A 15,327-nucleotide genomic window follows, 5' to 3' on the forward strand; every position below is an offset into this window, starting at 1 on the left:
TTACAAAATTTGAGCAACTTTGTATGCTTTGTTATTGGGGTCCGTCAACTGTAGTAATACCCGTTGCCTTCTGAAGCAACCAAATTCAAAGAGTTATGTTATCCTTGTTACTGTTTTTTTATATGACCTGTTACCGGTGTTATTAATTTGACCAAGCAATTCTGCCATACCACCAGTGTGAAACATAAGTTAATTTATTTTATCATTTTTTTTTATTATTGAAATTCTTTTATCTATAAATTGTGATCATTTACAAAATTCACAATTTCATATTATATACTCTTAATTTTACACTCAAATTTACCCTCATAATTTTAACTTCATAATTTCATCTTTTTGGTCTTCATTATTCAATGTTTATATCTCCAATAGATCCCAATCAATATAATTACCAACAATTTTTGTCATTGGCGACAAATCCAACCATTTTCATGTTGTCACCAACTAACCCCCAACATATTTTATCGACCTAAAATTGATACACAAAGTGGAGAGTTTACTCATTATGAACCTGAAACACCAATTGAGCCTATGTCAGAATGTCATGGTTTCACAATTTTCAACTCAAGTTGGTCTTGAAAATATTACGCTTGGAGAAAAAAGATGTTCTGCTCCCAAAATGCCTCGCGAGCTATTCACATGAGATGAGGATATACTTCTTAGTGAATGATATCATGAATATTGTGGAAAATGATAAAAAAGATCCTATTGTGGAAAATGATAAAAAAGCAGACAAATTTTGGTTAAGGATCCCTGCTAATTATAACCAATATCATGGCCAATTGCAAGAGAAGAAGCTAATAGAATATAAAAATTAACAGTAACAATATTATCCCAATTCGAGAAGGGACATCTCTCCTAAGAAAGGGAGGAAGACTAGAACTTTTGTTTATTAATTTACTTCATTATTTATTTACACATTACAATCTTAATATAACACACCAATAAATAACTAACTTCCTATAACAACTAATAACTTCATAAAACTACTACCAATAACTACCTATAAATATAATTAATAATTAACACTATAATATAATAATATTGACATTTGCTCAAAAAAAAATATTGACATATTATACACATAATTATAATTTATATTACATATAAATACATATTTAATATGTTATCTTATACCCGTATCAGGAGCCTAGTCAATTAAAATCTCGATGGAGTCAAATAAATGATCCGTTAATAAATTTGTCGGATGTTACCCTTCAGTTGTTGATGGAAAGAAAAGTGGAACCTTAAAGAATGATATCATGAATAATACACATGCTTTACTCAAAACTATGATTTGTAGCTTTTGATTTTAGAAATGACTTTAACACACATATCTATGATTAAACTCATTTTTATATAAATATATCTAAATACAAAGCATTTTTAAATTACATTTAACTAAAATCGACTCTACATAATCAGTTCTATCAAAATTAATTCTCACACCGCACAAACAAAGACGCACTTCATATTTAAGTTTTGGTGTGAATACAATGTCGACTACTTGGACTAAAGCAGGCATGACTCTAATGAGTGACAAGTCTTTATGAGATAAGATTTAATGAACTTTGTCCTTAATTAATTAATTAATAATAATCAAAATCCAAAAAACAAGCGTTAGGTAAGGTTGATGAAGAAAGCGTGAGCGCGTGACAACGAACGATTCATCACTCACAATAATTTCTCTCTCTCATTTTCTTTTTTCTTAATTCCTATTTTGTCCTTTCCTTTTTCATCATTTCCCAGATATACCCTTTTCTTCTTCTACGATGACGCACTTCAACTCGTAGCTCTTCTTTTTCAATTCTGATTTTCAATAGGGTTTAATGGAACCTCGAATTGGGAATAAGTTCCGTCTTGGGAGAAAAATTGGTAGCGGATCTTTTGGAGAGATCTATTTAGGTTCGTTTTCATTCCAATTTGTTGCATTTTTGTGATTTTTTGTTGTGAATTTTAGGGTTTTTAATTTGTGTTTTTGTTGCAGGTACCAATATTCAAACAAATGAAGAAGTTGCGATTAAGCTTGTAAGTACCTGAATTTTGAAAAAGAAATTGAACAAAGAGTTCTTTTTTCTTTTTCTTTTGAATTATTGGTGATTGTGAAATCCGAATACTTTTGTTGTTATTGAAGTTTGATGAGAAGGGGTTATAGAAATTAGTTGAATTTGCATGTTTTTAGTGATGTTGAATTAAAATAATGAATTTGAAAAAAAGAGTTGTATAGGCAATATGGGATATTGAATTTCGTTTGTGTTTTAGTTTTCGATACTGAACTTGTTGGTTTATTTTCGCCTTGTAACTGAAGTATCAATGACAGAGGCAGGGAATTAGGGAATTAGATGATTGATTAGGTTAGTCAGGTAATCACCATAATCAGACTTGGTTAATCAGTTAAGTTAATGATTAATGGATTAAAATAAAGTAATGATCGATTAGGTGATGTAGATTACTGGTTTGGTATTTGAAATTATGAGTATCAAGTAATTAAAATTTACGAACTCGTATTTGGAAATATTGAGCAATTGAGTCTTTTGAATTTACGAATTGATATTATAATTATCGAGCAATTTAGTTGTAAGTAGTGAGCAATTTGCAAAGTTTTGTGCATCTCTTTGCTGCAAAATTGAAATTATTGAATGACACTTGTGTAGTTGAGTAGTTTACTAATTTATTTTTGTTTTGTTTGATTCAGGAAAATGTCAAAACCAAGCACCCTCAATTGTTGTATGAAGCAAAGCTGTATAAAATACTGCAAGGAGGAAGTAAGCTCCCAACTTAGTGAATTTGTGTATTTTGGAACTCTTTGCTTACTATAGACTTCATATTACTCACTTGGCTTAAACATTTTTTGTTGGTTTCTTTTCTTTGGAAGCTGGAATACCGAATGTGAAATGGTCCGGTGTCGAAGGAGAGTACAACATCCTTGTGATGGATTTACTTGGCCCTAGTCTTGAGGATTTATTCAATTTCTGTAATAGGAAATTGTCTCTCAAAACTGTTCTTATGCTTGCTGATCAAATGGTGGGTTTTCCTGTATTGCATAAGCTTGTAATTGACATTTACCAGTTTTCTTATAATGTCTCAAACTGCATCTTTTTTCAGATAAATCGAGTTGAATTTGTTCATACCAAGTCATTTTTACATCGGGACATAAAGCCAGACAATTTCCTCATGGGTTTAGGGAGGCGTGCAAATCAAGTACTTGTTTAATTCTTGTGTTTTTCAGCTGCTTTCTTAAAATTTATGATCATCTCCAACGCTTGTTATGTATCAATTTCATATTTGCCTCTTATGTAGGTGTACATCATTGACTTTGGTCTTGCTAAGAAATTCAGAGACAGTGCACATCAGCATATTCCCTACAGGTACTTTTGTGGCATCAATAGTTTTCTGATTTTATTCAGCATGGTTGCACAGTTCAACTTCAAACTATTCACCATCGATATATTCCCTATCATGCTTTCTTATTTTGTAAAATCTATTATCATGGAAAATCCTATATCTGGAATCTGGATGTTATGCTATCATGAATTATTTATGTGGATAGCTGATTACTACTATTTAGTAGGAGGAGAGTTTTCTCGTAATAGAAAAAGTAGAAAAATTAATATCATTGAAAGTTGCAAAACTAATTTTGAGCTTTGCGCAGGGAACTTTCCTGGTTTTACATTCCTGGCATTGATTCTATTTTCTTCACTTTGAGTTGTTTATGTTTCTATAATCCTTGCATGACTTGTTACACCAGCTCGTTAAGTTATTTGTCCTTGATGATAGTTTTGTTAGCCTTGTTTGAACTAAGATCCATTGATGCCATACTTACAAACATAAACTAAAAAAATGATATGTGATTACCAAAACAATATTAAAGGATTCAAGCATTGAATTAGTTAATTTCACAATTTTTTAGTTGATTTGGACATCCATATAATAGGTATGCAATCAAATAATAAATGTTTACTTACATTTTAAATGTTAAAATGTTTACTTTATGAGAATTTTTAACTCAATGACTAGATCAATAAAACTCGTGAATAAAAAGTTATTAAAAGGTGAATTTATGCCAATTAAACTTGGTTTCATTGGATCCCGACTCTCTCCCTCTCTCTGGGGTCTGTAATATCACTTTACCTAGTCTTTACGATTATTTATTTAAAGATCAAGTTAGCACATAACTTATGTTGCTGTAAGTGGTCAAGGAAATATACTCTATTGTGTTTTCTGTGAGTTTGTCTTACTTGTAATCCCTTGCAGAGAGAATAAGAATCTGACGGGAACTGCTAGATATGCCAGTATGAATACTCATCTTGGAATTGGTATGTTCTCATAATCTCATTTGATCAGTTCCCTTTCTTAATAGCCATTGATTTTTACCTGAAAATGTGAGTTTTTTGCTTTAATAGAGCAAAGCCGTAGGGATGATTTAGAGTCGCTTGGATATGTTCTTATGTATTTTTTAAGAGGAAGGTAATTAGTCTATCACCTTTATTATTTGGCATTTGACATATCTTTTAATTGGATACTCTTTCTTATTTGGTATTTCTGCAGTCTACCTTGGCAGGGATTAAAAGCAGGTACTAAAAAGCAGAAGTATGAGAGAATCAGTGAGAAGAAAGTTTCTACATCTATTGAGGTATGATTGGAGTGATAAAACAGTAACTTATTTCATATAATGTATGTCCATTATGTCTTTTAAAATCATTGTTGATTGTGGGTTGCTTCTTTGCTAGTCTCTCTGTCGTGGCTATCCCTCAGAATTTGCTTCATACTTCCATTATTGCCGGTCACTGAGGTTTGATGATAAGCCAGATTATGCTTATCTGAAAAGACTTTTGCGTGACCTATTCATCCGTGAAGGTTTGGGCCTTGTTTTCCTATTTATATTTTATTTTTGGAATGATGCACTATAGTCCTTGAAAACCATAGTTTAGGTTCTAGATGGGATGTGTTTTAATGTCATTTTTTCTTTGTTCTTGCCTTGTTGCTCCAGGATTCCAGTTTGATTACGTCTTCGATTGGACTATCTTGAAATATCAGCAGTCTCAAATCGCCACTCCTCCTTCCCGTGGTATTGTAAGTGATGGTGTGCTGTCTCATTACGTTAGCTGGTTGATTGTTGAGATTAAGTTATTTAATTTTTAGTGGAAGTGATAATATGACAATTACAGGGTCTTGCTGCTGGACCGAGTTCTGGTCTGCCGCTAGCTTCTGCAAATGCTGATGGACAGTCAGGTATCCTTGTTGTTTTAACTTCTCTTTGATTGAGATGTTTAAAGACAGATTGTTATAGTGCAGTTTCATATCATTTAATAACTTGTTAGTTATTCTGTGACATCCTTCACGTATTTTGTCATCTGACTCATCCTTGAATGATTTTCATTTGTTACCAGTGCATTTTTTAATGTGGTGCCTCTTTGTAGGTGGTGGAAAAGATGGTAGGAATATTGGGTGGTCTTCGTCTGATCCCACTCGAAGGAGAACCTCTGGACCTATTGCTAATGATGGAATCTTATCTAGAGAAAAAGCCCCACTTACAAATGACTTAACCGGATCTAAAGATGCTATGGTGCGTGTTTTATGTATGGGCTGTTTTTTGCATGTGAAATCATTATATTTCTTGCAGAAGTCAAAGATGATGGTTGCTTTGTGCATTAATTTCTAGAATTTTTAAAGTGACAATAATTCCTGTCCAAAATCATATATGATTCAAGAAATGAATATTTATTTGAAATATTGGATTGCTTTACAAAAAGAAAGTATATGAAGACTGTTTACCTTTTATCCAAGGAAAAAATTAAAGTTTTGTCTTGGTGCATTCCGTTTCTTTTGTTCATGACTTGGTTTTAAAATATTGGCTTTAGCACTTGTGTTTATACACACAGCTGAGGCATAAGATAAGCAGGTATTGTAATTGTAAATATTTCTCAAAACTCTGCATATTGCTAACATCTTACATACCCATTCTCCGGGCTTCACTTCCACGGACCCATACTATTGAGTTAAATGGTGTGGATATTGTCGTACTGTGCAAGTTAATATTGGCAAAGAAAATAATTAGAAATGCCGTGTGTATTATAGTTATCATATATAATATACCCTGCTGGTTAAGTTTATACAAGGTTATCTGTTTATATGGCAATTAGTTTTCATATTACTCATCAATGTTTGTTTTGTTTTTCTGCATAATTTAAGCAGTTATCAAGTTCAAATTTCTTTCGGTCAAGCGGATCTGCAAGGCGAGGTGCTATGTTAAGCAGCCGTGATGCAGCTGTTGGCAGTGAGACGGAGCCCTCCTCTCGTCCTCTCACGCTGGATTCAAGTCTAGGAGCAGTCCGTAAAAGCTCTGGTGCTCAGAGAAGTTCACATATCATGGCATCGGAGCACAACCGAGTATCATCTGGAAGAAACACATCAAACATAAATAATTTGGATTCAACGCTTAGAGGTATTGAGAGTCTGCATTTAAACGATGAGAGGGCACAGTATTAGCAGCTGCTACTCTCAGTTCACCTTTCTTCCTTGTAAATTCTGAAAGGTTTATACTCATTTTCACAAAGTGCGGAGTGGAGTGGAGTGTTGTCTGTGCATTTTGCTGAGAAAAAGCTGCAAGCAAATTGGGAACTATACCTATAAGTATACAATAAAGAAAATATGTTTTGGTGGTTTCCTAACAAAACTAGCCTCGTAAAAGGCTTCTGTTCATACAGTTTGTTATACCGATGAATATTTTTCGTAACCTTTACTATCATTTGTTTTCTTTGATATTTTTAGCCTCAGGGATGATATAAAGCATATCATTGTGAACTATACAGGGGGATTATAGACTATAAAGCATAATTTATAGTAGCAATATGCGAATGTGAGCTGTATTGTGTATTGTGAGCTTTAAAAGCTCAATATGTAGCGCTAGTCCACCGCATTTCTCTACTGTAATTTTGGTATTTTACGAACACACTCCAATGATCAAGCTTTCATGTGAGACTGGAATGGAGTGAGCAACGGGGATTAATTATTATCACTACAAAATAGCTACTGTCAATAAATCATGACTAAATATTCCCTGTTGTATTTGTGATTTGTTGAAATGGCAGCACTAAAAGAAATACCACAAGGAAAGACAAAACATCTGGTGTAAGTTTGTACCATTAATTGTATGCATTTGTGTTTAAGAGCCACCTTTAAGAAAATGAAAAATATTGGCTATGTGAATGTTTAAGCTTGACAAATGTTTTAAACAATGTCAAAAGAATTATAAGCCTGAACAAAGTAACTATTACATTTTATCAGCGAAAAATAATAATTATTACATTAATAAAATAGAATGATTTGAGTTTTTTTTTTTGGTACTAAAAAGACACTTATTTTGAAATGTTTGAAGTGGTTTCCAATGAAATGTATGGAGTGGTTTCCAAACAGGATTTTGTTAGGTTTGGAAACTAGCTTGCCAAAACCAGAGCAAGCCCCTATTTAGAAAAGAAAGAACCATCAAAATCCAATTTTCTTTTAACAAAAATTAAATAAAATAAAAAATAAAAATAAAATATCTAGATCTAATGCTTGCATCCAATGTATTTTTTTTTTAGTAAAAAATCTAGATATATCAGAGAGATTACATTGTTTTGTTTTAAGTTTACAAGTATTCCCTTCTTCATTTGAATTTGATTTCTTAATTTATTTATGAGTCAACATACAACTTACAATAACTATTTAATTTACTGTATAAATTTTTAGTAATTTTTTTTTTTTTTTACAAAAATGAACGTTATTCATTCATTCATTTAAATTAATAGTAGAATAATCAACACAATACAAATTCGAAGTTACTAAAAATAAAAAGGATGAATCTGCGAACAAATTATATCATCTATGTTAATAGCATAAAGTGACAGAGTACATATATCTACAAATATGACTATATTCAAGTATACAAAATACTCATGTTTTCGGATCTGCAACGTTGAAGACGCCAAAATCATTGATTGAATCTGCACTTGCTCAAGACTAATCTTTCAACCTGAATGAAATAAACATCGCATAAAGATGAGAAATTAAAACAAACAAAGTCGTACAAAGACGACGAAGTCACATAAACAAACAAAATAAGAATGATAATACGTGAAAATCACTTATTAACTTAAAAAAAAGAAGGTTAAATTACATTAAGGGTCCTTTAAGTTTGAGGTTTGAAACAAATTGGTCCTTTAAGTTATTTTTGTAACAGATAAGTCCTTTAAGTTTGAGGTTTGTAACTGATTGGTCATTTAAGTAATTTTTGTCACACATAAGTCTTTTTAAGTTGTAAATGTTTTCAATTTAGTACTTCTATTAACCAAAATGATGATGTGACAGAAGGACTAAATTGAAAACGTTTAAAACTTAAAGGACTTATGTGTGACCACAATAACTTAAAGTACCAATCTGTTACAAATCTCAAACTTAAAGAACTTATGTGTGACAAAAATAACTTAAAGAACCAATTTGTTACAAACCTCAAACTTAAAGGACATATAGTATAATTTAACCAAAAAAGAAAGAAAAATAACTTGTAGAGGTGATTTTATGACAAATTTGATCATAAATCACCCTTCTTCGATGAACCTAAGTTAGTAGATAGAAATTCACCTCTAATATGCATTTATGATGCAACGTCTATACCAATTGAACTAATCTTACATAGCCATATTCCATTTAGAATTTTATTGAGTATAAAAAGATTTCCATTGAATATATCTTCTTTCGTGCGATTTTTGTCAAACTCATGGTTAAGTTTTCAAACTTGCATGTTATGAAACTTCAGTTCCTTAAAGTTGTTCAACGTTTGATAAAATTAAAGTCCATTTTAGAAGTTTTCTTTTTCAACCTATTATAACGACTTCCATTTTTATCTATTTAAGAGTCATACATAATAATGTGAACATGTATAACTAAGATTACAATCCTTAGTTATACATGCACCACCACATATTCATATGCTATGCAAGAAGTAAAACCAAATCCAAAAGCATCTTTTACATTTTATTATGGTGAATATACAATATACATTACGAGTGTTAATTGCACCGCTAGTTTGTCTCATTATAAATGGCAAGGTAAATTTAATGCTTTTCCTAATCTAAATTGCAGAAGCGAAAAAGAATGCACATGGAAAATACGTAAAAAGAATCCGTTTGTACATGATGCATCGAGTAAACAATTTTTGAAACAAGAGTATGACATAAAACAACTAATCTAATTGGTTAACTCAATGATTCAAAAAATTTGGGCTTAAACAATTGATTCATCAGTGCCAATTTTTTTTTAGCCTGAACTTTATGTTTATATTATAGCAAGGGTCTTGCTGTGTCTCCTAGACATTCTTTGATCATTTTAAATTAATAAAAGTATTATTTAAAAAAGTTAAATACTACAATTTTCAAAACATTAAGCACACAAACTTTTATAAAAGTTTACCTTTAGAGAATTTTAAAGAGTGTTATGGAGACACTCGTTAGCATTTCCTTTATAATAATGTCATTTTTGATAATGTTTATTTTAATGTAATTTTTATTATAATATTGTCATAAGAAATTAATATTATTATTATTATTACTACTAGTACGAAAAACAAATTTACATAGTCTTGTAAGTGTAACTCAATTGATAGCTCCGTTGCAGACTGATACACAAGGTCAGTATTCGAACCTTGGATTTTTCAGCTCTCCATATTTATAGTGTCTGAATCTAACTGCTAGGCTACTTGACCCAAAAAATATCTACCGAATAAATTGAATAAAATATAGCAGCAGAGCAGAACATACTCTGAAAAATATTGACTATCACTTTTTATTTTAAGGGAAAATATCACCTTTAAAGCATCACCAAATGGAAGTATTTAAGCGAGTTTTATAGATTGATAAACCGTTCCTTAATATTTCTTCTTCTCATTGGAGGAACTAGCAAAGAAAATAAAAAAGGTTGAAGTAGTTTAAATAAGCTACCTTATAACATCAACATTTCATGAGAAAAATCATTAAACTGTTGATACTTGAATTCGTTATCATGTTCCTAATACGAAAATTAGGCATGTGGCTCGTTAGCTTACACACCTCTCTTTTTTTTTTTTTTTCTTTTCAATTCAGCTTCGTGTCCATACGTAAATTCATTGGATTGTGCACGTGGTGCATAATATATTGTCATTTTATAACTTAAATGACTAAATTGAGCAAAAAAAAAATGATAAAGGGCCAAAGTTTTACTTAAAATTAAGTTAACGGACAAATCCTGCAATATTGACTTTTATGTTTGAATCGACGATTGGGAAATTCAGGAACTAGCAAATATTTATGCATAAACAATGCCTTCCTAAAATTTGATGAACTAGGCAGGGGATGCATCTATAAAGTATCAACTAAGTTCCATATACAAAAATGAAATTCAACTTTTTCTAAGTATAGAGAATTTAATTTAGATAGATTTAGAATCCAAATTAAAATAAGTAAATTACAACAGAAAACTATAAGTTATTATATACCAATGAATCATCACCATAATTGGCTGCATGTGTTCTTGATCCATCTTAAACTCTTCTTAAAAGACCCTTTCATTTTTCCTTCAACATCATATACTTTATATCCAGCTACTCTTTTCTTTCTCTGCAACTCTGGATCATTGAAGCTCCAACTTTTTGATGCTTTGCCAAATTTGCTTTTCCTTTTTTCTACCTTGTTTTGATCAAAAGCAGATGAATTACTTGCATAATTTGTACTATAACTTCTCAGATCTTGCATGCTAGTTGGAGCTACTTTTCCACCACTCTGCAAACTTTGATCCTTGCATGATTTGGATCTGAATTCCATGATAATAATTCTCAAACTAAGGATGTGTTCTAAAGTTAGAAATTAAAGAATGGTGAAGGATATATGGTTGATGGTTAATGGTTTTGCTTTTATTTTTTCTTGTTGTATTTTATCGGTATGTTTTTTAATTATATTTACTAATTTTTTAGTATAAATAATAAATAGTATTTGATTGAATAGGAGACAGTTGAAAGTGGTGATGTTAATGTTAGATTTTGTCGTTTTTGTATAATGGAGTAAGTATTGGTAGAGAAACTTTCAATTTTGCTCAACTAAGATAAGTTGCATGAGGTGTCAAAAATGGATACTGATGGCTGAAATTGAGTAATGTTGTTTTTATACCAAGCAGGAATTTATACATCACTCTTTTAGTTAAACACAATAAAAATATGAAATAGAAAATTATTCCAAAATTATGTGGAAATATCATTTGTTTTAACAAATGTCATCTAGTAAGTATCAGTACAAGTATCTTAAATTCAATGTCCTCGCGAGCTTAGCTCACTTGGTAGGGACAAAGCATAATATATGCAAGGTCTGTTCAAATCCTAGCCACGAAAAAAATTAATTCAATGGATCTGCAAAACGTTACTGATTAAATTTAGTAACATTTGTAAAATTGTTAGGTAAAGCGCGTGTTACTAAAGAGTTTTAGTTACACTTTATAATATTATATGTAACATTCAAAAAAGTGTCGCAAAATGTTACATTATTGTAACACTTTTTGAATCACCAGTAACACTAAAAAAATGTTACATTTTAAATTTTGAGAAGTTATAAAAAAGTGTCGCAAAATTGTCTTGCCTAAAAAATTGTGAATCTACAAAAAAAATGTTACTAATTGAAGTAGATTAGAAAAAAGTGGATTATCTATTGGTATTTTTGTACTCAATCCAAGCAAATCAAAATACTACATTTTGATCAATCAACATTTAGATAATTTTTTTTGGATGACATTACAATGAAATAAGATATCCTAACTAAACCCAGTAATAATCACTTTTTCTACCAAAAATTTCAAAAAAAAGAAATGAGTACACCATCTTTCATAGCTTCTCTCGAAACAACAAAAGTCTTCTAGCTGCAAGTATTTAGAAGGAATATGGGAACAAAAACAAAATAAAAGTAAATTTGAGGTATAAATGATTGAACCAAATCCAACAATCACTAAAAAATTGAGATATAAAGATGGAGCAGAATTTACCTTTACTAAAGATGAAGCAAGCAACAAAATCATATTGATTTAAGTGTTGCTACTTTTTGAACAGAGGAAAGATCCCACATTGTTATATTCCATGAAAGTAAAACCAATCCTACCAGACCCTAAGCACAAAAAAAAAACGCTAGAATCACAATAACCACACAACATAACATACAAGCTACCCAAATAGTGATCAAACCAGTTGAAAAGGAAAAACATGATCAAATCAAACACCTCTGTTGAGCTGAACAGAACAACAATGATCTTGTTAAACTCTTGTTCAACAAGAACAACACTCACTCAATAAGAGTTTCTACAAATTAAGTTGAAAGATACACTCATTGCAAGCCACGAAGCGTTCACCCTTAGCATTAACCCCCGACGGTATGTGTTTTCCCCATAGTTCATATTCACCAAATGAGATTATCATAATCCAAGTCAACAACAAAGCTTAAAAATAAATAATGGACCACACATAAGTAAAACAAGTTTTCAATTCCAACAAATATACGATGTTTGATAATATACGTGGTCTCTTGTGTAGGAATGTATGGTTGTCATGGTTTCCTTAACAATTCATGGAAATATAGACCAACGATAATTAAGTGGCTTTAAGCTAGGAATCAAATGTTGTTGTTACAATACTAGCTATCAATATGATGAGTATTAGAACTTTTGCTTAGCGAATTCTTCATCCAGGATCTTCACAAAGGGAGCAACACAGTTTGTGGTGCAAGAAGCATTGCTGTACATTAAGAAACATAGGAATGAATATGAATAATCAATAAAAACACGACACTATCTTGCATTGACATTCTCAACTATGATACCGTTGTTCTCAACCTCAACATTCGCAATGAGGTCAACAACTTAAATAATAAAGCCTTACCTTATGATGTCGGCTACTTCATGGCCGTAGTCTTATATATAATTTTCCCTAAAAAAAAAACTTATATATAATTTATATAGTCACCACTTACCACACAACATGGAAATTCTTCAAAAAATGGTCTGAACGAAAAAACCTAAGGAAACTGTAATAATGATTCGCACTACAAGAAAATATAGATTTTGCTACCATTATTTTACTACAAATTGTGTTGCTAGCAAATTTGAATTAAAAATACCACTGAAATACCACAAAAAACCAAGTTATTACTTATTATTACTATTTTTTTTTTTTTTTAAAGAGACGAATAGAACAAAGTTTAGAAGAAAATAAACTTGTGTTAATACATACAAACACGTATAAGAACTAGACTATTTATAGACTACATTACTTGAGATGCATGTTAATTACTTGAGATACAAGTTAACTCATATAACAACTTTACAACCATCTTCTCTAACTAACAAAGTAACTAACTAACTTCCCAATATGAATTAGCTAACTTTTAACATCGGTTCCATGGTTCCGAATCCATAACTAACTTTTAAAAAATTTAAATCAACTATTTCAAACCCAATTGTTATTATTTGTTGTTGAAAAAATGTAAAAAACCAATCCAAATTGAATATTAGAACTTTTTCAAAACTAAAACCGATCCGAACCGTGATTCGAACGGTTAAACTGAACTGATTTTAACCGATCTCAACTATTTATTTATATCGGATAGTCTGTATTAATTAGTGCGTCACATATTAGTTGCATCTCATCCATCTTTCAATGGTTTAGCTAGGACTTGGCAGTTTTCACATGATCAATTTTAGGGAAAACATGTTCAAAAAGAGAAAAATAGCACTACCTCACATAAAGTTGAAATTTGAAGCAAAAAGTAAACAAGTATATGGCACACAGATATTACATGTGTTTTATATCTTTATACATCAAACATGCTTGAATTGAATTTTGTATCAGTATATTTTTAAACTGATCATAGTGAAAAAGTTAATTCTAATTTGCATATATCTAATTTTGAATTTCCCAAGAACATAGCACTTATAGTTTTCTTAAAACGCGTTATGAATCCATACTATAAAGTACAATTAGTCCCACATTATTCCCAGTTGTGGATTTGGGTCTAGACTCATATCAGTGACGTATATGATTATAGTATTGAACAAAAGAAATAGGAAGGAGATAAGGAATATTTTTTTCAAAAGATAGAACTTGTAAACATAACAGTGTTAAATAACTTCCTAATCAAACAAATTTGATAAAATTCAAGTAACATCAAATCAGATATGTTAGATTTGTAATGAGTAATATATAAATGAAGAATATATGTTTTTACAAAATATCAAAGATATTACTTGTCCAAAAGTAAAATCCCCAATAACTTTACAGAAGAACAAAATTTAACTCATCAGAGCAAATCTTCAAAATTGCATGGCAGCTCCTCTATAACCATATTGTAGAATTTCTGAATATCTATGATCATACTAGTCTCATCCTCTGTCATGAAGTTTATAGCAAATTTCTCACTCCGGCCTATACGGTGAAGATAGTTTTCAGGCACAGTTGGGAGATCATAGTTTACGATCAGAGACGCTTTATGCACATCTGCACCACAAAGCTGGGGGTCGGTGGTAATGAGAACTTGAGGAGAGCTAGACTGGGAAAAAAACTCGCGCGTAACTATATCCCTAATGTCCTGGGAAAAAAACTTGAGGATGACAAACACTTTATGATCTCTGCTTCGCAACTCGTCCATGAGCCAGTCCACTTTGTCCATGGTATTCACAAAGACGATACAATGAGTGATGGATTTAGCTTTAAGGGTCAGCTCAAATATGTCACATAGTGTCTCTAGCTTCCACTCTTCCTTGTCAACATCCACATAAAACTGCTTGATTGAAGAGGGCCTCCCAAAACCTTCGGAAACAGAATAAAAAAAACATCATACATATGATTTTGTGAAAACTGTGTAGCAAGAGTAGCATATATTGTTTTTTAAAAAAACATAACACACATGATTATGTCTCTTCAAATCAGTAAATAATTTTGAAACACAAATATATATGGTATAAGAGTTAAACTTGCAACATACTAACTAAGTATCGTCACATACCGTGTGAAAACCGAAGAAAAAGTTACAAGAAAGCATAACGATAAAAACTTAAAGCATTCAAATAAAATATGCATACCTTGAGAATGAGTCGACGACAACATGGATAAAACTAAACAAACAAAAGACTGTGGTTGTGAGCGTTATTCTGTGTGAGAGCGATGAATAAGAATGAGAATGGTATAAGGGTTTCTAATATTGGACTTTTATCTATATATATTCCATCTACAAATAAATCGTAGTTTGTTATAAATTATTATGAACTTATCATAATTAAAAGATT

At 31.0% G+C, this 15,327-nt stretch overlaps 3 protein-coding genes across 3 annotated transcripts; 1 reads left to right on the forward strand and 2 right to left on the reverse strand.

Moving 5' to 3' along the window:
- Positions 1-1,673: 1,673 nt before the first annotated feature.
- Positions 1,674-6,981, forward strand: LOC11430421 (casein kinase 1-like protein 2). The gene is made up of 14 exons (XM_003627111.4): positions 1,674-1,905; positions 1,988-2,028; positions 2,696-2,765; positions 2,876-3,024; positions 3,106-3,201; positions 3,301-3,368; positions 4,255-4,316; positions 4,404-4,467; positions 4,549-4,633; positions 4,731-4,857; positions 4,991-5,073; positions 5,169-5,232; positions 5,421-5,566; positions 6,196-6,981. The coding sequence occupies exons 1-14, from the start codon at positions 1,830-1,832 to the stop codon at positions 6,487-6,489; spliced, it is 1,425 nt and encodes a 474-aa protein (XP_003627159.1). The 5' UTR covers positions 1,674-1,829; the 3' UTR covers positions 6,490-6,981.
- Positions 6,982-10,520: 3,539 nt separating this feature from the next.
- LOC11429448 (uncharacterized) lies at positions 10,521-10,835 on the reverse strand. The gene has a single exon (XM_003627113.3). It carries the CDS (start codon positions 10,833-10,835, stop codon positions 10,521-10,523), a length of 315 nt encoding a protein of 104 aa, XP_003627161.1.
- Positions 10,836-14,342: 3,507 nt separating this feature from the next.
- Positions 14,343-14,873, reverse strand: LOC11429449 (eukaryotic initiation factor 4A-6; the record flags this gene model as incomplete). Its single annotated transcript, XM_024772827.2, has 1 exon — positions 14,343-14,873. A coding segment is annotated over one exon (531 nt), but the record flags the coding sequence as incomplete, so codon positions are not given.
- Between the last annotated feature and the right edge of the window lie 454 nt (positions 14,874-15,327).

The sequence above is a fragment of the Medicago truncatula genome, chromosome 8 (genome assembly GCF_003473485.1).
Source record: "Medicago truncatula cultivar Jemalong A17 chromosome 8, MtrunA17r5.0-ANR, whole genome shotgun sequence".
Taxonomy (NCBI): Eukaryota; Viridiplantae; Streptophyta; class Magnoliopsida; order Fabales; family Fabaceae; genus Medicago; species Medicago truncatula.